This window comes from Vicugna pacos, chromosome X (assembly GCF_048564905.1).
Source record: "Vicugna pacos chromosome X, VicPac4, whole genome shotgun sequence".
Taxonomy (NCBI): Eukaryota; Metazoa; Chordata; class Mammalia; order Artiodactyla; family Camelidae; genus Vicugna; species Vicugna pacos.
Genome location: NC_133023.1, coordinates 42,638,975 through 42,659,509, shown reverse-complemented (window position 1 = coordinate 42,659,509; position 20,535 = coordinate 42,638,975). Strand labels below are relative to the sequence as shown.

At 44.4% G+C, this 20,535-nt stretch overlaps 1 protein-coding gene across 3 annotated transcripts in view; it reads left to right on the top strand.

Moving 5' to 3' along the window:
- HUWE1 (HECT, UBA and WWE domain containing E3 ubiquitin protein ligase 1) overlaps positions 1-20,535 on the top strand; it is a 138,462-nt gene that overhangs the window by 106,479 nt on the left and 11,448 nt on the right. For all 3 annotated transcript variants that reach the window (XM_031671118.2, XM_031671111.2, XM_072956710.1), the window contains 21 exons: positions 1,268-1,479; positions 1,964-2,146; positions 4,851-5,023; positions 5,377-5,525; positions 6,273-6,348; positions 7,175-7,273; positions 7,861-7,994; positions 8,182-8,350; positions 9,698-9,926; positions 10,557-10,735; positions 11,014-11,103; positions 11,266-11,420; positions 12,585-12,630; positions 14,087-14,374; positions 15,340-15,595; positions 15,784-15,914; positions 16,431-16,645; positions 16,722-17,010; positions 17,146-17,248; positions 18,070-18,616; positions 19,308-19,911. In XM_031671118.2, coding sequence (XP_031526978.1) covers positions 1,268-1,479; positions 1,964-2,146; positions 4,851-5,023; positions 5,377-5,525; positions 6,273-6,348; positions 7,175-7,273; positions 7,861-7,994; positions 8,182-8,350; positions 9,698-9,926; positions 10,557-10,735; positions 11,014-11,103; positions 11,266-11,420; positions 12,585-12,630; positions 14,087-14,374; positions 15,340-15,595; positions 15,784-15,914; positions 16,431-16,645; positions 16,722-17,010; positions 17,146-17,248; positions 18,070-18,616; positions 19,308-19,911 — 4,327 coding nt within the window. The remainder of the gene's footprint in view (positions 1-1,267; positions 1,480-1,963; positions 2,147-4,850; positions 5,024-5,376; positions 5,526-6,272; positions 6,349-7,174; positions 7,274-7,860; positions 7,995-8,181; positions 8,351-9,697; positions 9,927-10,556; positions 10,736-11,013; positions 11,104-11,265; positions 11,421-12,584; positions 12,631-14,086; positions 14,375-15,339; positions 15,596-15,783; positions 15,915-16,430; positions 16,646-16,721; positions 17,011-17,145; positions 17,249-18,069; positions 18,617-19,307; positions 19,912-20,535) is intronic.

Sequence of the window (20,535 nt, the reverse complement as noted above, 5' to 3'; positions counted from 1 at the left end):
TTATTTTCATTGCTGTGTAGAATTGCATTGTGTGAATGTAACACGATCTTCTTAACATTCTAATGCTGATAGACAATTGGGTAGTTTTCCTTTTGAAAGTATTAAAAGTAGTAGTAGCTACAGTCATTCTTAACACATGTCTTGGTGACCACATATAAACATTTCTGTTGAGTGGTTATGCCTAGGAGTAAAATTGCTGGTCTGTTCAGCTTTAGCAAATGGTGTCAGAAATTTTCCAGAGAAGTTGCATCAATTTATGTAATCACTAGCACAGCATATGGGAGTTCAGATTATTTCACTTCCTTGCCAATGCTTGGTAATTTTCCTGTTTTTTTTTTCATTTTAGCCATTTTAGTGGGTTTGTATTGCATTATATGATTACAATTTCCCTGTCTTTATTAGCCATTTGGATATTTTCTTTTATTTCAGAAAACTATTTAACTTTGTATTTTATTCACTACTGGGAAATTTTTATTTCTAATAGTTATGTCTTAACAAGATCACATTATTTCCCAGAGCCTGGAATTCTTCAGTGCACTTTTTAAATTAAGGTAAAATTTATATAAATTAAGCACTTTCAGGTATACAGTTGGGTGTCATTTAGTACATTCAGTGTTGTGCAGCCATCATCATCTCTATCTAGTTCCAAAATCGCCAGTGCATTTTGATCCAAAATCTGCTTGAATGACAACAGAACCAAGTTTCTTTCTAAGATGAAGAATTATCAGGGCAGAAATCATTGTTAAAGAAAAAGGAAAGTCTGACTTAATTTCCTTCCCTGTTATTGGGTCCTTTTTGCTATTTTAAGTAACCCTGCGTTAAGAATTTCTGCATATCCATATCTTTGACTATGCTCTGTGTTTCTCATTCAACACCTGCCGGTTTCTAGCCCAGGGTCCTGGACGCATTGTAGGTGTCGATAAACATTACAGTTCAATTAGATATGAGAGTGGTTACAGCACTCAGGAATCAAGATTTGAATCATCACCATTTACCTAAGTTCTTTATGCAAGCAAGCCATGTTTCTTTGGGCCTCAAATTAAGGAAGATGTGAAAACTTGTAAGAAATGAACGGGATTTGGAGGCATAAACTCTAGATTTGCTACTCACTTAACTTTTAGGCCTTTATTTTCTCATCTACAAAGTAGGCCTAATAATCATTAACTGGGTAACTTTAAGGATCAGTTCTGTGTATGTGGACCTTGATGTACAAATGGTATGGCATAATTGTGCTTGTGAGTAAATGTCATGATTAATGATTTTTCAGGACTGCAGTGTGCTAGCTTTTGTTCTGGACCACCTCCTCCCACATACCCAGAATGCAGAAGACAAGGACACACCTGCCCTAGCCCGCCTATTCCTCGCAAGCCTGGCTGCCGCAGGGAGTGGCACAGATGCTCAAGTGGCCCTTGTGAATGAAGTAAAAGCAGCCCTTGGCCGGGCACTGGCTATGGCTGAGAGTACAGAGAAACATGCCAGGTAAAATCCATACCTAACTTAGTGCTGATAACCAGTAGCATCCCCTTACTCCATTCTTGGCCTGTGGGATTTCTTGCACTTGAACAAGAGTTCTGTCATACTGGCACTGAACATTGTCTGGTTCTCTCAGATAGTTCTAGTGGTACAAAATACCCAAAGCACTGATTACACTTGGAGGAGGTGGGTAAGCACCTTAGAGAAAACAAAGGGATTTTTTCATTATATTTGTAGGGCCTTTAAGCAAGAAGTTGAAGATGTTATTCAACTTCACATTTTTAAATTATGTTTAAAGACAATGAAGAATGCCTCCAACTCAGGGAGTGAGTTCTTAACCTGTTTAGATAAAACATAAAGGGCACAGGAGGGTTATCTGGGTTATCTGCAATGAGGGAGGGTTATCTGGGTTATCTGCAATGAGCTGGTGATGACATGACCTAAAAATGGGCTATATTCACATGATAGAGATATCCAACTTCTCTCCCAGGCTTCAGGCAGTGATGTGTATCATCAGTACTATCATGGAGTCCTGCCCCTCCACCTCCAGCTTCTACAGCAGTGCCACAGCCAAGACCCAACACAATGGCATGAACAACATCATTCGACTCTTCCTGAAGAAGGGACTGGTTAATGACCTGGCCAGAGTTCCTCACAGCCTGGATCTGTCCAGGTAAAATGATTCCCAAGCTCCAGCCCCAGGCCTTTGCCCTCTCTTTAATCATGCTGCAGACTTCTCCATTTGCCTAGTATTTTGTGTATCTTTGCCAGGTGAGTAGTGCAATAGGTAAAGTTTGGGGGTAGGTGGGAACCTGAGTTCTTAGTATTGTGACTTTCAAGCAAGGCACTTTCCTTTCTTTAGGCCTTAGTTTTCTCATTTGCTGCAAATTCAAGAGTTGGACAGTATTGGTAATTTTTTTCCAAGTTCTCCCCTGCCTTTAATTTAAAATAACCTTTTATTGTAAGATTATGTGTGTATCAGTAAGAAATATAGATGAGCAAACATAGACATCATAGTCCTGTATCACCCAGATACCACTGTTACATTACTGTATATCTTTCAGTGGTTTTCTTTACATATATAATGTATATTTTACTAAAATAACATAGTATGTGCTGTTGTATAATCTGGGTTGGGTTAGGGGCTTGGGGGGAAGTTGTGTGTGTATTTTGTTTTGGGGGTGGGTTTGTTTTTGGTTTGGAGGGATCTTTTAGGGGGGTTTTTTGTGTTACAGTTACTAGTCTCTACCTTTCTGTGTAAGTAAATTTTCATCCTATCTAATGCCCACATTCAAAAATTTTGTCCAAACCAGAATCCAGTTAAGGACCTTGCATTATATCTGATCATGTCCTCTGACTCTCTAAGACAGATCCTTAATTTTTTTAATCTTTATTTGCTGTTGTTCATGACACTAAATTGTTGAAGTGACCAGACCTACTCTCCTGCAGAATGTTTCTCCTTCTAGATTTGGTCTGCTTGGTTCCATGCAGTATAGTTTAACTTGTTCCTTTACTTCCTCTTTGCCATAAATTTATAGTTAGAGGTAGAGGCTTAATGGAGCAATTTTAACGTTGGCTAGGGTATATCACAGATGATATACATCTCATATTGTATCATGGGAAAATGCATCTTTGAAGTACCATTAATCATGGTAAGATTGACCACTGGGCAAAGTGATAATTGTTGTACTGTTATATTTTCCCCTTTCTTACTAGAAAATAAACTGTTTTATTACTTTGGCACAGTGTAAATATCTATTTCCCTGTCAACCGTAAACCTATTTAATGGTCTTAACACCAGTTAATAATCCTTGCCTGCATCTTTTAATTTCTTAGAGGGCTATCAGTGACAACTTTCTAATTTCTGTCATTCCTTCTACATTATTAGCTGCCATTTTTCTGTGATACAGTGCCAGTTCAAGAGGGAAAGTCTGGTTACCCTGAAATATAGTTCCTACTTAAAAAAGGCAGGATAAAAACTTAATATTTTTCCCTGAAGTCACCAGTTTTCAGAGTAAAGTCAAAGATAGGTTAAACACCTCAAATGTGAACTCTTATTTTATAGGTAGTCTTATGGATTCATGAATTTTCATTGATTTTTAAAATCTGATTGAACTGTTTGGATCATTGCAGTCATCCTTCTTTTCATGCTCATCCTTCATGCTCTTTTTCATTATACCTTTGGCCTTGTGGGAGCCTCCTCAAGCTGACTTCTTTGTCCTTTTGATACAGCCTCATTAATTTTTTTAAACATTTAAAAGTTTTGAGATCACTGTACTATAATGAGCACTGTTTCACCTAGATTAGCCAGTGGTTAGCATTCTGTCCTATTTGCTTTAGACCCCCTTCCCCTCCCCTTTTTGGGAGCTAAATCATTTGCAATTTGTTGTAAACGGCGTGATGCTTAATTAACTTCTGAATACTTCAGCATGTGTCTCCTAAGAACAAACATTCTCATACATGGCTAGAATACCATCTTTACCTCTAAGAAATGTACCATTAATATAATAGTACTCACTCTATACTTCATAGTCATCATAATCTATCCCCAATTATTCTAAGAATATCTTTATAGCCTGGGGGAGAATATGTTGATCCAGAATCTAATGAGCACCACTTATTGCATTTGATTTGTCACATGTCTCTTATTTTTTATAATGTTTGACTGTTTTGAAGAATCCAGGTCAAATGTCTTATAGAATAACGCATAATCTGAATTTGTCTAATTGCTTCCTTATGGTTAGGTTCAGGGTAAACTTCTTTGGCAGGAATACTATATAGTTGATGTCTGCCTTTCTCAGTGCGTTACATCAAGAGGCACATAATGACAGTTTGTCCCATTATTGGTGGTGCTAAGTTTGATCACATAGTTAATAGTCAGATTTTATCTTTGTATTTAGTAAGTTATCTATGAGGTGTGATGCTTTTAGTTCATATAAAGATCATGTGACTATCCTATGTCCTGAAAGTTTTAAACTCAGTAGTTTCAACATTCAGTGGCGATCTTTGCCTAGATCACTTACACTGCTGGTTACAAAGTGATAATTTTCTGATCCTCTCATTCCTGATTATTAGCTGGCATTCTTATATAATGAAGACCTCTTTCTGCCTGCTTTTGTATCCCTGTGGCTGCAGATTTTATTTAATGTGTTACCGTTATTATTCTTTCTGTTTGTGAAATTTGACCTGTGGTAATGACTGTTTATTTTTTAAAGCCTTCTTGCTTTTGAAAGCCTTCTGGTAAAACAAGATATCCCAGGTTCAGCTAGTATCTTCCATGCTCCATTCCTGGGATCAGTTGTTACTCTGATGAGCCTTGGTTCCTTTTAGCATGGATTTCTGTGCTCAGTCCATCTCTGTATCTTCCTTTATCTCAGTCCCAACATGGCCAACACAGTCAATGCTGCTCTGAAGCCTTTGGAAACACTTTCCCGGATTGTGAACCAGCCCAGTAGCCTTTTTGGCAGCAAGAGTGCTTCTAGCAAGAGCAAATCTGAGCAGGATGCCCAAGGAGCTACTCAGGACTCTAATAGCAACCAGCAGGACCCAGGTAGGGAATCAAAAGTCAGTGGACTGGAGAGCTGGCTGGGTGGGCATAGTTATTTTATGGGCATGGCATCACAGCTGTTCTGGCTTGGTATTGTTTCCCTGGGAACTTGCTGGCCTTCCACAGATATGTCATAGTGGCGTGGGAATCTGCCCCACAAAGAATTCCTTTAAATTGCAGCCTTATTTGGCTATCCTCACACGTAGCCTTGTCTTTTCCTTTGTCACCCATTCATTTATTCTCTGAGAACTTGTAAATTTGCCCAGGGAAGGGACCTTATTGTCTTTATGCTTGCCTCGTTGTACCCTGCACATAGGCACCCTTTGATTATTTTGCTGGTTGGTTGATTGTTTCAGGCGAGCCTGGGGAAGCTGAAGTGCAGGAGGAGGATCATGATGTCACTCAGACAGAGGTGGCAGATGGGGATATCATGGATGGGGAGGCTGAAACCGACTCAGTGGTGATTGCTGGGCAGCCTGAGGTGCTCAGTTCACAAGAGATGCAGGTAGGGAGGCAGATCACCCAACATTATCCCTATTGCGGCACTGAACCAAACCCCCAGTTGGTGTGGGTGGGTGAGTACTTTAGATCCTTGCCTAAATGTTGTCTATTTTGCAGACGAACACAGATGATATGCATAGTAGATGCTCAGTCAATGTGTTTGAATTGTATTAAATGAGGGGTTGGGTGCAGGGCCAGGATGCCATGTACTATGAAATGGAATAGATCCCAACAAGAAAACTTAGGAATGGGTGAAATGTTGATGTAGAAAGCTGGCCTGAGCCCTTTGGGCCTGGGGTCTTTGATTTACTTGGCTCTGGTCATTAATGGAAGCTCAGTAACATCACTATTGTACCTATAGCACCTGCTCTCATTGGGGCATTCAAAAGGCAGTCTTCTAAAGACCCTAAAGAAAGCATTGTAATTTCTGGAGCTGGTAGCAGTGGTAAGAAATGAGGCCTACAGTCCTGAGCTAGTACTAAGGAGATCTGCATGTATTCCTGAACAGTATAAAGACTTAATATGGTCTCAGATAACTGGGATGGACCCATTTGAAGGACAATCTGAGTGTGGATTGGCAGCACGTGGTAGTTTCTGTGCTCTTCGCACCAAGTGTGTGGTATTTATGTAATATCCTCTGTCAAATATTATCCTAGAAATATGTGCTCCCTTGCTGGCTTTTTTTAGGGTTTCAGTGCTAGCACAATGATAGACTTGTGTGCATCCATATATATGTTCTGTTTCTCTCCAGGTTGAGAATGAGCTGGAGGACCTGATAGATGAGTTGCTTGAGAGGGATGGCGGATCTGGGAACAGTACAATTATAGGTGAGAGCCCCAGAACTGAGTACAGCCTCTTCCTTTGCCTCAGTCTGTCTTGGGAGGACCCTTTTTCTCATCATCTGCTTGCTCAGCTCTGCCTAAGGGCTCATAGCCAGCCTAGATCGCTGCTTGTCTTGATGTTGACAGTCTTACAGATGAGAAATTCACAAGCCATCTACAGACCTGTGGCTGGTCTGAAGCGTTGCCTGTGTGGGGGAGGTGGAGAGGGTGGCCATCAGTATAGATAATACATCAGGCACATCAAGAGTGTTTATTCATGGAGGCCGAGGTGGCTATAGCGGCTGTAGGGTGAGAAAGTGCTTTCCTTTCAGTTCTTCAGTGAAATCCAGGGGCTTTCTGCCTCTTGAGTCTCAGTAGTGTAAAAAGAGTGATCATTCCTTAAGGATAGCCTTTTTTACAACTCAGGGAAAATGCAAAGGTACCCACCCTACTGTCACCTGGCTCCAAGGGTATATATTACTTGTTTTTATTTTACTGATGAAGGAAATCAAAGGATAAATGAAAATAGACATGTGTTCTTAAATTTGACAAGGTTTTTTCACACCCATTATCCTCTGTGGTTTCACAATTAGTGGGATTGGCAGGGCAGATATGATCATCCCATTTTACAGATGAGGAAACTGAGACTCTGACAGGTAAACTGACTGGCCAAACTCACTTAGCTAGTCGACAGCAGAGAATCCAGGTCTTATCCCTCATCCAAAAAAAAAAAGTGGATATCTGCTGGGTGTACATAGCTACTTTAGGCGCACCCAATCTAGAAGGGGAAGTCCTCTGTTGTTCAGTGAAGGCTCTGCTCTGTAACCTTCAGTGAGCAGAAGTGGAGAGGATGAATCACAAGAGGACGTGCTGATGGATGAAGCTCCTTCCAACCTCAGCCAAGCTTCCACCTTGCAGGCCAACCGAGAAGGTGAGAGTGCCGAGGCCAGAAAGGCCTCCCTTCTTGCCCTGCACGTCTGACAGACACTACACTAGGGTTTTCCTGGAGGCAGCTGCCCACATGTGCAGAATAAGGAAGCATCTGTCTGCATGCGCTGACATACACCATCCACTTTATCCTCAGCCAGTTTTTCAAATAACATGTTACTACTGCTTGCCCAAAAGTTTGTCACTTCTTACTTGGTTCGCTTTCTTCTCACCCACCTGCTATCATCGCTCCAGATTCCCTCTTAACAACAGGATGCAGTCAATAGCAGAGTAGGGATGGAAAGGCAAGGGGGCACCAGCAGACTTGGCCAAGTCCTAGACCGTGGCTCCTCAAGCACCACCCTATAGCCAGCCTCCACATTCAGCCACCCTGCTCAGCGTGTTGATGCATTGGTTGGCACTGTCAGGAAATCGGGGCTGGCTCACTAAGTCTGTACATCACCCAAGATCTGGTTCTTCCTCTCTTAGAGTCAAATACCCCATCGCCTTCCCACTCAATCTGCTGGCCTGCACAGTAGCCTGTTTTCTAGCTACTCAGTATAGTCCTCCAATGTGCTCCCTTTGTTTTAGATTCCATGAATATCCTGGACCCTGAGGATGAGGAGGAGCACACTCAGGAAGAGGACAGCAGTGGCAGTAACGAGGATGAGGATGATAGTCAGGATGAAGAGGAGGAGGAGGAGGAAGATGAGGAAGATGATCAGGTGAGGGGGGACTGTGTTTGGGTTGGTTCAGACAACCTCTTCCATGGGAACACAGAGCTGGAGAAAACCAACAGTCTGGGTTGCCAGGCTCAGCGCCTCCCTCCCTCATGTCCAAATATGGCCATGACACCAGACTTCAGAAAATCCTTACCTCCAGCAATTCTCCATCTCCTATTTTCCCCTTAAGGAGGATGATGAAGGTGAAGAGGGAGATGAAGACGATGACGACGATGGCTCTGAAATGGAATTGGATGAGGATTATCCTGATATGAACGCTTCTCCCTTGGTCCGATTTGAGCGCTTTGACCGGGAGGATGATCTCATCATTGAGTTTGACAACATGTTCTCCAGTGCTAGTAAGATACAGGGGCTCAGCTGGGTTTTCTCTCTTGATTCTTATACCCGAACCAGAGTAGCTATCAGTCTGATACAGAAAGCACTTCTTTTCCTATGCTGACTTCCTAGGGCAAGGGATATCTGAATCCATCTCTCTCAATAAGTGTATACCTAGAAGAAGGGATTGTGAGAGGCTGCTTTTGTTCTCTCCACCTTAGTAAACAGGCAGCCACTTTAGAGCCTGGCCAACTTGAATTTTAAAAAAAATGAGACCAAGGCTGACTGCATCAGGTACCCATGTGCACACTACAGTGATAGGGCAACCACTAATCCTTATGTCTTGCACACTACAGTGGTAGGGCAACCATTTATCCTTATGTCTTGCACATTACAGTGGTAGGGCAACCACTAATCCTTATGTCTGTAACACTGATCTTTAGAGTTTGGATGGACACCTTTGAGCTTGGCATTGGGGAATAGATTTGAACACATTCACCCTGTTCATCAAGGATGCATCTTTTCAGAGGAGAGAGTGAATCTCTTCCCTCCTCCATCAACATCAAAGTTCCCTTTTAGCATCAAGTTCTTAAAATCATGCTGTCTTGAGAAGGCAGGTCTTAACCCCAAATCACAAGCATGGTATAGCAGAAAACACTAAACTGTTCTGGTCTGTTCTCTTGGCCAAGTAGTGTCTTACCTCTTTGAGCCTCAGTTTGTCACCTGTAAATGAAAAATGTGAAAAGGAAAAAAATGGAGTGGGTTGTTTAATTACATAAGACACTTCCTATTCTGTGATTTTTCTTTACATTTCTGTATTTCTATCAATCTTCCTTATTAAGTTGAGTGTCCACAGTAGTGTCCTAGGTACTAGAAATACAGCAGTAAAAAAGAAAACAGTCCTTTTCCCTCATAGGAGCTTATGATCTATTAGAAATTATGAGTAACCAAGCATTACATTGTAGTATGGTAAGAAAGCACAAAGTAAAGGATTACTAAGCCAATCTGTAGAATCAGAAGAAATGATATCTAGGCAAAGAACAAAAGAGCAGGTGAAAAAGAGGGAGGAGAGTCTTCAAGGTGGAGAGAGCAGCATGTTTCTGAGGGGCCTAGAAGCATCACTGTGGCTTAGTTTAGAAAATGGATTGGGAGAAGGTATTATTTAGGAGGCTGTTGCAGTATCTAGATAGAGATGGTGTCATAAGCCATAGTAGTACCAGTGATCATAGATGAGGTGTGGGAATGAGGGAGAAAGGACAAAGCTCAGGTTTCCGTGTGAGGAAGTAAGGCCCAGGAGACATGGTTCTGCTTGAACAACCATGGAAGAAATTTCTTTCTGGCATTGACCCCTTTGCGTATTGTCCTTGCAGCAGACATCCCCCCATCCCCAGGAAATATCCCTACCACTCACCCACTGATGGTACGCCATGCAGACCACAGTTCCCTGACACTGGGCAGTGGCTCCTCTACAACTCGTCTCACCCAGGGCATCGGGCGCAGTCAGCGGACCCTAAGGCAGCTGACAGCCAATACAGGCCACACCATTCACGTTCACTACCCTGGGAATCGCCAGCCCAATCCTCCTCTTATACTTCAGAGGTGAGTCATAAGAAAGATTGTTTGGCTCACTGGGCTTCAACATTGTGTCTTGACCTGGAGGAATAATGCTCTTGTCACACCCACACAGATAATGTATTTGTCCTGTTTCTTTGTGGATTATATGTGCAACCCTTGACGGAATACCAAATTGTGTAACATGTTCTTTTGCTTAAGTGTCCTGTGTATACATTAAGCAGTCATGAAGCATCTCACATTCCAAGCACTTAGCACTTAAGATACAGACCCGACAGGATTCCCTACGTTCGGGCTGAGGATTTCTCCCACTAGGGATAAACAATTTTAGAAGTGAACGAAAGGGATGTAGGTGTCATAATGGTCCATGTACAGACTATAGTGAGTGTACAAAAGAGATATTATACCCTAACACAGTGCTTGGCATTATCTGTGCCACTCTGTTCCAGAAACTATGGAGAAATACGCAGCCTCAGCCCAAAAAAGTTCCCTAACTGGTGGTGTAGTTAGAAAAGTAACTAAGACTTACATGCAGTATAATCGGGTTCCATAATAGTGTTGTGCATTTCCTAGAGGATACAAAAAGGATCTCACAATACCAGGTTGGAGGGCCTTATTGATGTACAGTGACCATGGCACCCCACCATCACCCTACAGGTTGCTTGGTCCCTCTGCTGCTGCTGACATCCTTCAGCTGAGCAGCAGCCTTCCCCTGCAAAGCCGGGGCCGGGCCCGACTCCTAGTGGGCAATGATGACGTCCACATCATCGCCCGATCTGATGATGAACTGCTGGATGACTTCTTCCATGATCAGAGCACAGCTACCAGCCAAGCAGGCAAGTTAATGTGGTGAAAGAGAGGGTAACGTTTGTCCTCTTTTTCCTTGCTGAGGGAAAGCAGAACGGTATCTGCCCTGCCTGGAGAAACCCCATTTTATAGGATCCAGAACCACTGGATGATTTAGCCAAGGGCAATAAAAACTATTACATCTAGATACCTGTGATGTGCCAAACGTTGTGGTAGTTATTGGGTCCTATTAGAGAAATACTGCAATTTTTGGATCAGTTGATGTATGACAGAGCCAAGGGTCTCACTCTCCTTTGTTTCTCTACAGGGACCCTGTCCAGCATCCCCACAGCCCTGACCCGCTGGACAGAGGAATGCAAAGTTCTTGATGCTGAGAGCATGCATGACTGTGTTTCAGGTGTGTGGCAGCTTGGTTATCAGAGCAGTAGTGAGTCTTCCAGGGCTGAGACAAGTGCATGGAAAGTTGTTTCCCTGGTTTCTCCGTGGCTACAAGCTCTGCCTCTTGGCTTTCTCCCCCACCTCCCCTGAGCAGCCTCTGATCTTTGCTTCTTTGGTCCAGTTGTTAAAGTGCCCATTGTCAATCACCTGGAATTCCTGAGGGATGAGGAGCTGGAAGAAAGGCGGGAGAAGCGCAGGAAACAACTGGCTGAGGAAGAAACAAAGATAACTGACAAAGGCAAAGAAGATAAGGAGAACAGGGATCAGAGTGCACAGGTGATTCCCAAGAGTTGGGAGGATTCATCTTTGGCCGTGTCTGCCTTAACTTTCCCATGGTTTTGGCATACACGTGGCACCAAGAACCACTATAGAGTCTAAGGTATTCATGTTGAACCTGAGAAATGATCCATTTTAAATTCACTGTACACTCACATGGTTCTTAGGGGGAAGAATTCAAACCCAGAGCAAAAATTATCTTCAGTGTTTCACTGGGGAAAACTGGAGCCAAAACCAGAGTGGCTCCTGACTTACCAGTTGCACTGTATAGTCTACTTTCAGAGACTACAACTAGACAGGAAGAATAGCTTTGACCAGGCCTTTGCTTTTGGTGGGTTTAATTCTGTTTCTCTCTGGATTGGTTTACCAAGTGTCAGGGAAACCTTACCAATATGATCCCATTCCATCATTTGAATAAGTTCAGCTTGGGCTTCAGGTCAGGGAAAATGTTGCTGAACCCAATCACCACATGTCATTTTCTAGGGTTCAATTTGTGAAATCTGTAACATGATTTTAGTTTTTCTGAAACTTCTGGAACTTTGCACAGTATAGTTTTAAAATATATGAAGTAAATGCTGATAGAAGTACAAAGAAATTAAAAGACTTGATGAAAGACTTTATTATACCCCATTCAGCAGTCTGGGTATCAGATAGATTTTAAAGGATATTGAAATGTTCAGTTATGATAACAAACTTAATCTGACAAATACCTTTGTATATAACTTTTACCTAACTAATAGTAATAGTTGTTTCAAGCACATGAAAAGGGATACAAAATAAGCAAGCCTGGCATGTGATCTAAAAAACAGAGGAGTGTACAAAATGAGCCCAAGGAAGGGAAATACATAGAGATGAAACTTGAAAATCTTACTGTCTCAACGATTGTGTTCAGGTCATGTCCTATGCCCAGCCCAGCTCTAACATGGTTTTTATTAATCCTTTCTTCTCATTGTTTATTCAGCCCCCTGAGAGTATTCCCTTTGTCCCCAAGCCACCCTTGAACATGAGTATGTATTAGAGAAATTAGGGATATATTTGCACACTGAAGTGCTGGTTTTCCATCCAGGTCATTTGTGGCATATGTGGGAGATGGTGACTATTACAATTGACTTCTATCCCATGTGCTTGCAAAGTCCCACAGTGGTCTGTCCCTTCTCTTTGCAGTGTACAGCATCTAAGACAAATGACTCCACTGAACAGAACCTCTCAGGTAACTCCCCCTCCCTTTTCCCCTTCTTGCTAATTGGTTGGTTCTTTCTTCTGACCTTTCCAAGTAGCTGGCCCAAGTAGGCTGAAGATGAACGCTGGTGCTCTGTGGGATGAGGTAGTAGATTGTATAGTTTTAGGGTCATACCCCATCTTGGAGATAACTATACAGTCTACTGTCTTTCCCACGGTGGTACACTTCCCATCCGACATGCTCTGTTTAGGTTCTCATTCTGATCATGCTGTGCTGCATTCTCGCATGTGTAGTGAGGCCATGTGTCCTGTCCCCTTTGGTGACCACCATGGTGTGGTGCTTCATGAGAATACCTGATGACAGTGGTCCCTAAATGCTAGTCCTTAGTGGAAGTTAATAGAATAAGGGAGGTTTAATGAGTTTTTCAGAAAGCTAAATTTACTCAATTTAAAGGACTGTTGTAAATTATAGAGATTATGTACTTCCTAGTTTTTTGGATCCAAATGATATTTAATAGGATTTTTTTTCTTATTTGGCTAAATTAAATATTGGTGACCTTATGTTAGTCTCTTTTTATTTTTTCCTTTTTATATAAATTTCATGTGGAATTTAAAAGTCTAGGAATGTTGTCTTGAGCAGTCTGTTTTGGGTGAAGGTAGCTCTGTGGGTTAAATGGTATTATTACTGTATGCTTTCTAATCCTCCTTCTAATCTTAATGTCAATAGCCATTTTGTGATTCTGTTAACTGGTTCATGTGGTATATGTCTCCGCCACCCCTATTTCCTCAGAACTTTCTTCTGTCTCCTTTGGCACTTGAGTTGGGAAATGATTGTACCAAAGCCTACAAAATATTTTTTAAAGCAGTGAAAGAGGGTAGGTGTCCTATATCCTGATGCCCTTAATCTAGGGTCTGTCATGTAAAATGGCCTTTTGCCTACTGCCCTTGTTAGAGGATTCTGCTCGTGCCGGGGTGAGGTAGTAAGTTGTATTGTTGTGGGGTAGGGATTTTAGGCCCCAATTAGAAGATAACTATACAACTTACTACTTTCCCTGGTGTGTAGCATATTCACATTTAGTCTTGACACTGTTGCCTCTCTCAGAGTTGCAGGTGTTCCTTGGATAATCAGGACTACAAGAAAAGGGACGTGGAAGGGGGCAGGTGATATTTGTGAGGCAAATACTACAAAGTGACTTGAATTCTTCCCCTTCCACCTGGGGCACAGGAAAGTTTTAATTCTTAGGATCTACAAAGAGTCAGATCTGTAGTTCTCGGGATGGACTGAGATAGCACTATACCTTAGCCTTCATCCTGAGTATATCAGACCAGCCACGAGCTGTTCCTAGGAGCAGTTGGTGGTTGGGGGAGGGGGGAATCCTGCATCACTGACTAAGTGGGATACTTGTCATACCACATGTGCTGATTGGCTCCCCGGGTCCTTGGCTGATTGCCCTTTAACAACTCCATTGTCGTTCTTTCCGAGGAAGATGGGACACCTATGCCTGACAGCTACCCAACAACCCCATCTTCAACTGATGCAGCTACATCTGAACCCAAGGAGACCCTTGTCACTCTGCAGCCCTCACAACAGCAGCCAACACTCCCACCCCCACCAGCCTTGGGAGAGATTCCTCAAGAGCTACAGTCCCCAACTGGAGAAGGGGGTAGCTCTACACAGTTATTGATGCCTGTAGAACCAGAGGAATTGGGTCCCACAAGGCCAAGTGGAGAAGCAGAAACAACTCAAATGGAGCTATCCCCAGCTCCCACTATAAGTGAGTAGAATTTCAAGGTTTGTGGGTGGAGGTTGAACAATAGGGAAGAATGGGCATCTTTGTAGTTTCTCTTTATTCTCTTACTGTAGAGAAATACTTAGAAGCTCAGGTCTTCATAGTAGGATTTCAGCTTGCACATTACCTTTTTAGCTAGGGTTGAGGTTTCTTCTTTGTGTTCTCAGCTGAGTGTCTTAATGATACTAGTAATAATGCCAAGAGTTTGAGGTAATTACTCTGTTCCTGGCTATCAGGATTATTATTTAACTTCTTTAAAAACAATCTTCCAAAGTAGACGGTGTTCTCTCCACAAATAAACTGAAACTCAGAAGTGAAATTATTAGCTCAAGATGACTCAGTAGGTGGTTGAGCTATGATTAAAATCCAGATCTGTGTAACTCCAAAGCTTGCTCTCCTTCAACATTTCCAGGAATGCTAAGCATATGGCCACACACGTAACAGCTCTCCCATCCTGGCAAACACCATCTTATCTCATGGCACTATTTCCCACTGGTTTGAAATGGGGCCTCAAAATTCTCAGCAGTGTTCCAACAGGGTGAACTGAAACTGAAACCTGTTTACCATCCCTGCTCTATACCATACTGCCTGTGACATGCTCTGGAGAAACCTTAAGTTGTAGGATTTTTTTTCCCTTCAAGGAACCTTATTTATTTAGATAAACAGAACCAAAGTGTGTATGCAAATGGTGCCTGCAGGAAATCTGAAAGTGACTGGATCCCTTACCTGGGGTGCCTAGGGAAGATATTTCACAGGCATCCTGGAACACTATAAATGTTCAACAGATATAGAAAGGGCTTGAGCTGAGTCCTTTAAGCAATTAGATTAAGGGGAAACATCAGACCAGCATGAAGTGAAGGTGAAGAGGTGAAAAGTCTGATCTGGCTGCTTCTTAATTCAGCCCCCTCTTTGAGGCAGAGATCTAACCTCTCCATGTGACTTCCTCCTAGCCTCTCTTTCCCCAGAGAGAGCTGAAGATTCTGATGCTCTGACAGCTGTCAGCAGTCAACTGGAAGGCTCTCCTATGGACACCAGCAGCCTTGCTTCCTGTACCCTGGAGGAGGCTGTGGGTGACACCTCAGCAGCTGGCAGTTCTGAGCAGCCCACAGCAGGCAGCTCTACTCCTGGGGATGCCCCATCAGTTGTGACAGAAGTACAAAGCAGGGGTGATGGGTCAGGGGAACCTACCCAGCCCCCTGAGGACAGGTAAGCACTGTGTGAGCAAGAGGAGGGCAGGGTGTGTTGGGTATTTCAAGCTACGTTCATACTTGTTAACTAATGCACGTGCTCTGTACACCGGGGAAGTCAACTTCTGTGAGAAAAAGGGTATGTAGGAGTATTTTATAAGTGGGAAAATAGAATACAGAAAACAACCTGAAAATGATTTCCTTCAGCTCTCCCCCTGCATCCTCTGAGAGTTCTTCCACCAGAGATTCCGCTGTGGCCATTTCTGGAGCAGATTCCCGGGGAATCCTAGAAGAACCACTGCCTTCAACAAGCAGTGAAGAAGAAGATCCTCTTGCAGGTGAGCTCCATGTGTGCTCAGGCCATCCTGGGGTTGTTTAGGCTTCTAGTAGCCCTTAGTATGGAAGTTCCCACCAGTCAAACCATTCTGTGCAGACGGAGGGCAGCATATGCACGGGAAGAGGTCCTGAAGTAAGGGGATGCTGACACTGCACAATGGAATGAGCCTTTGGCGTCAGACTGATCTCAGTTTAAATTCCCCTCTCTGCCACCTCCTACTTTCAGGACCTAGAGCCATTACTTAACTTCCCTGATCTTCATTCATATTGAGAGGGTGATAATAGCTACACAGTGGGGTCTTGATAAAGATTAAGGGACAGTACACACGTAGAATCTGGCTCATAACAAGAGCTGTTCTGAATCTAGGGAAAGTGGGTTGGCCTTCTCTGTGTGTCTTTGGTATGCAGTGAGGACAAAGCTGGTTTCCCTCAAGTAAGTCCATTGCTTTCATCCATCCAAATACATCTTATGCATCAGTAGAAGTGAGAGTTCTTTCACATCTTGCATCTTCCCTCAGGTATCAGTCTCCCTGAAGGTGTGGACCCCTCTTTTCTGGCTGCTTTGCCTGATGACATCCGCCGAGAAGTCCTACAGAACCAACTGGGCATCCGTCCACCAACACGGACTGCCCCCTCAACAAATAGCTCAGCTCCTGCAGTGGTGGGGAATCCTGGTGTGACCGAAGTGAGCCCTGAGTTCCTGGCTGCCCTACCTCCAGCCATCCAGGAGGAAGTATGTGAGCGGGGAGCTGGTGGAGCTAGGCTGCGTGGCCGTGGGTATGCCCCCATTGACTCCCCCTGCTCCATAGGTGCTGGCACAGCAGAGAGCTGAGCAACAGCGACGAGAACTGGCACAGAATGCCAGCTCTGACACCCCAATGGACCCTGTGACCTTCATCCAGACTTTGCCCTCCGACCTGCGCCGTAGTGTCCTAGAGGACATGGAGGATAGCGTGTTGGCTGTGATGCCACCTGACATTGCAGCCGAGGCTCAAGCCCTGAGGCGAGAGCAGGAAGCCCGGCAGAGACAGCTGATGCACGAACGGCTCTTTGGGCACAGCAGCACCTCTGCACTCTCTGCCATTCTCCGAAGCCCGGGTACAGAGGGAGGCAAGTGGGAGGGCTCTGGAATGCCTAGCTTTACCCACATGAGGCTCTCATTCCCCTTTGTATTACCTGGACCCAGCTCAGCACACAACCCCTCCGTAATTTCAGTTTCCTCCTTTTTTTCAGCTTTCACCAGTCGCCTGAGTGGCAACCGTGGGGTCCAATACACTCGCCTTGCTGTGCAGAGAGGCGGCACCTTCCAGATGGGGGGTAGCAGCAGCCATAACAGGTAACTTTGCCTGTCTTTACTTCACCTTGCCACACCACCTGTCAGGTCTAGTCTAACTCTGTATGTGGAGAGACTGGATGACCTCTCTAGGATGTTCACTTGAATGAGTTGGGAAGCCAGATCCTTGGACTCTGCCTTCAGAAAGCCACATTTTTGGGCTACTGTAGCTACTGTAGACCATACTCACAAAGTAAGGCAGGCTGGCAGCAGGTGCTAGGTGTGATTAAAAGGAAAGCCACCGGCCTCCCATGTAAACAGGAAAACAATGATCCACATCCCCTTGAGGTTATAGCATCTAGGCTGTGAGAGTAGAAAAGAGTTCATTATTATTCAGGCCGAAGCAGAATGGACCCAACATGCCAAAATGTGAAGGAAGTGATTAGTCCCTGTACAGCAGGCAACCTCCTGGTAGTCCAGAGAAAGCAGAAATAAGCACCGTCTCCTAAGATTTTAGGGGCAGTCCAGTTTTACCAGTTGATGATAGTGACTGGGCTGGAATCTGTGCTTGCTTCTCAGTTGTTGTGTGATGTAAGGCAAGTCACTTAACCTATCTGAGCTTCTTACTCATCATCTCAAAAGTGGGTGGTTCTCTAGTCTTTACAGCAGCTTCATGAGGAACCTGTCAAAGATGTTATAGAGTGCCTGGTACCTACTAGGCATTCAAGAGGGCAGCTCTTGTTACTATTAAGAGTCCTTGAACTGGATACCCTCCCTTCTCAAGCCTCCTGGGAGGTTATGTATGTCACCCCCCCTCTCTTAGGTCTATGCCTGATCCCAGAGCTCTAGCCAAAGTGTTACTCAGAAACCATGCTCTGTTCCAGGCCTTCTGGAAGTAATGTGGACACTCTACTACGCCTCCGAGGACGGCTTCTCCTAGATCATGAAGCCTTGTCTTGTCTCCTGGTCCTACTTTTCGTGGATGAGCCGAAGCTCAATACTAGCCGTCTACACCGAGTACTGAGAAATCTCTGCTACCATGCCCAGACCCGCCACTGGGTCATCCGCAGCCTACTCTCCATCTTGCAGCGCAGCAGTGAGAGTGAGCTATGCATTGAAACACCCAAGCTCTCCTCAAGTGAGGAAAAGGGCAAAAAATCAAGCAAGAGCTGTGGATCAAGCAGCCATGAGAACCGGCCCCTGGACCTGCTACACAAGGTGGAGTCTAAGAGCTCCAACCAGCTCTCCTGGCTCTCAGTATCCATGGATGCAGCCCTAGGCTGCAGGACTAATATATTCCAGATTCAGCGTTCAGGGGGGCGCAAACATACTGAGAAGCACGCAAGCAGTGGCTCCACTGTCCACATCCACCCCCAGGCTGCTCCTGTTGTCTGCAGACACGTTCTGGACACACTCATTCAGTTGGCCAAGGTGAGGAGTTTGAGGACCCCAACTCCTGGGGATGGAAGAGGAGCATCAGCCACAGCCTAGGTGAAATCTGAACTCTGAGGGAGTTAGCAGGTCTTCACCGTTAGTGCTGAAGGCTGTATTGCTTCTGGGTAATTGTCCGGTTAAGTAACGTTGTAGATTTTTTATCCTCACTCTTTACAATTTTTATGCATTACCTCATTTAATCATGAAAGCAACCCTCAGCAGTCTTTATGGTTCCCATTTTATGAATGAAGAAGCTGAGACCCAGAAATTTTTAGTGGCTTTGTCATTTGGCTAGTAAGTGATGGAGCTGGCTAGACCTAGAACTTAGTTCAGTCTTCTTTTTAATAAGCTTTGCTGCCACTTGTTGAGGGCCTGCCTTATATCAGGGCACCATGCAAAATACATTTCCTCTAATCTCAACAGTTTTGCAAGACAGTATAGATCAATGTAGACTAATGTAGAGATCAGTGCTCAGAAGTTTGCTATCGCTTGTCCCCTACAAAGCTTTTGTTCATTTCTCTAGGCTGGTTCATCGTCAGTTGGATAAAATCCCTACATTACATCTCTCCAATGTTATCAAAGATGTCCAAAGGAGTAGGGAATTAGGAGCCACTTGTTTTTTCTTGTCAGGAAGATGTATTCTCTATGTAGACCTCCTAGACCAAGTCTATCCTTCTTTTCCCGGCAGGTATTTCCCAGCCACTTCACACAGCAGCGGACCAAAGAAACAAACTGTGAGAGTGATCGGGAGAGGGGCAGTAAGCAGTCCTGCAGCCCATGCTCTTCACAGTCCTCAAGCAGTGGCATTTGCACAGACTTCTGGGACTTATTGGTAAAACTGGACAACATGAATGTCAGCCGGAAAGGCAAGAACTCCGTGAAGTCAGTGCCAGTGAGCGCTGGTAGTGAGGGAGAAACCTCCCCATACAGCCTCGAGGCCTCTCCACTGGGGCAACTCATGAACATGTTGTCACACCCAGTCATCCGACGGAGCTCTCTCTTAACTGAGAAACTCCTCAGGCTTCTTTCTCTCATCTCAATTGCTCTCCCAGAGAACAAAGTATCGGAAGCACAGGCTAATTCTGGCAGCGGTGCTTCCTCCACCACTGTTGCCACCTCAACCACATCTACCACCACTACCACTGCCACCTCCAGCACGCCCACTCCCCCTGCTGCAACCACCCCTGTCACTTCTGCTCCAGCTCTGGTTGCTGCCACGGCTATATCCACCATTGCCGTAGCCGCTTCGACCACAGTGACTACCCCCACGACTGCTACCACTACTGTTTCAAGTAAGTGTGAATGTAGGCTGGGAGCTGTGGGGTGCATACACCCACCTCACCCCCCCCACCCTCCCCATCCAGGTATTCCTCCCTTAATGATATCTGTCAGCTTGGTTTGTGTTTGTGAGAACCAGATGTATTAATTCCCACCTTCATCAGTCCAAGTTCTCTCTCTCTGTCTTCCCCCCCTCCTCTCCTGTTCTTCCTTCCGCCCCCCGCCCTTATACACACACACACACACACACACTCTCACACTCCTGTGAGGACCAGCAGGCATTCACTGAATGTGGCTTCCCCTAGGCTAAGCACCAAAAGGAGAAGAGAGAGAGCCCCTGTCTTCAAAGAACTCCCAACCTTTCTAACCTGGTTCAGGAAGCTAGTTCTCAGAGGAAACAGTTGAAGAGCAGGCAGGATACAATGTGAATCAGGGTAGAGTCAAGTAGCAGGCCATCCTAGGGAGTGAAGGGAGTGAGCCCTGCAGCAGAATAGTAAGAATCATTTGAAAAAACAAATTTTGAAGGAGGCAGCTTTCAGAGGGCACTCTGATGGTAGGGGAACAGTTGAGAGAAATGTCTGGGATTCTTGGTCACTTAAGAAGGTACAGTCAGTCAGAGTCTTGCATCCCAAGTCATT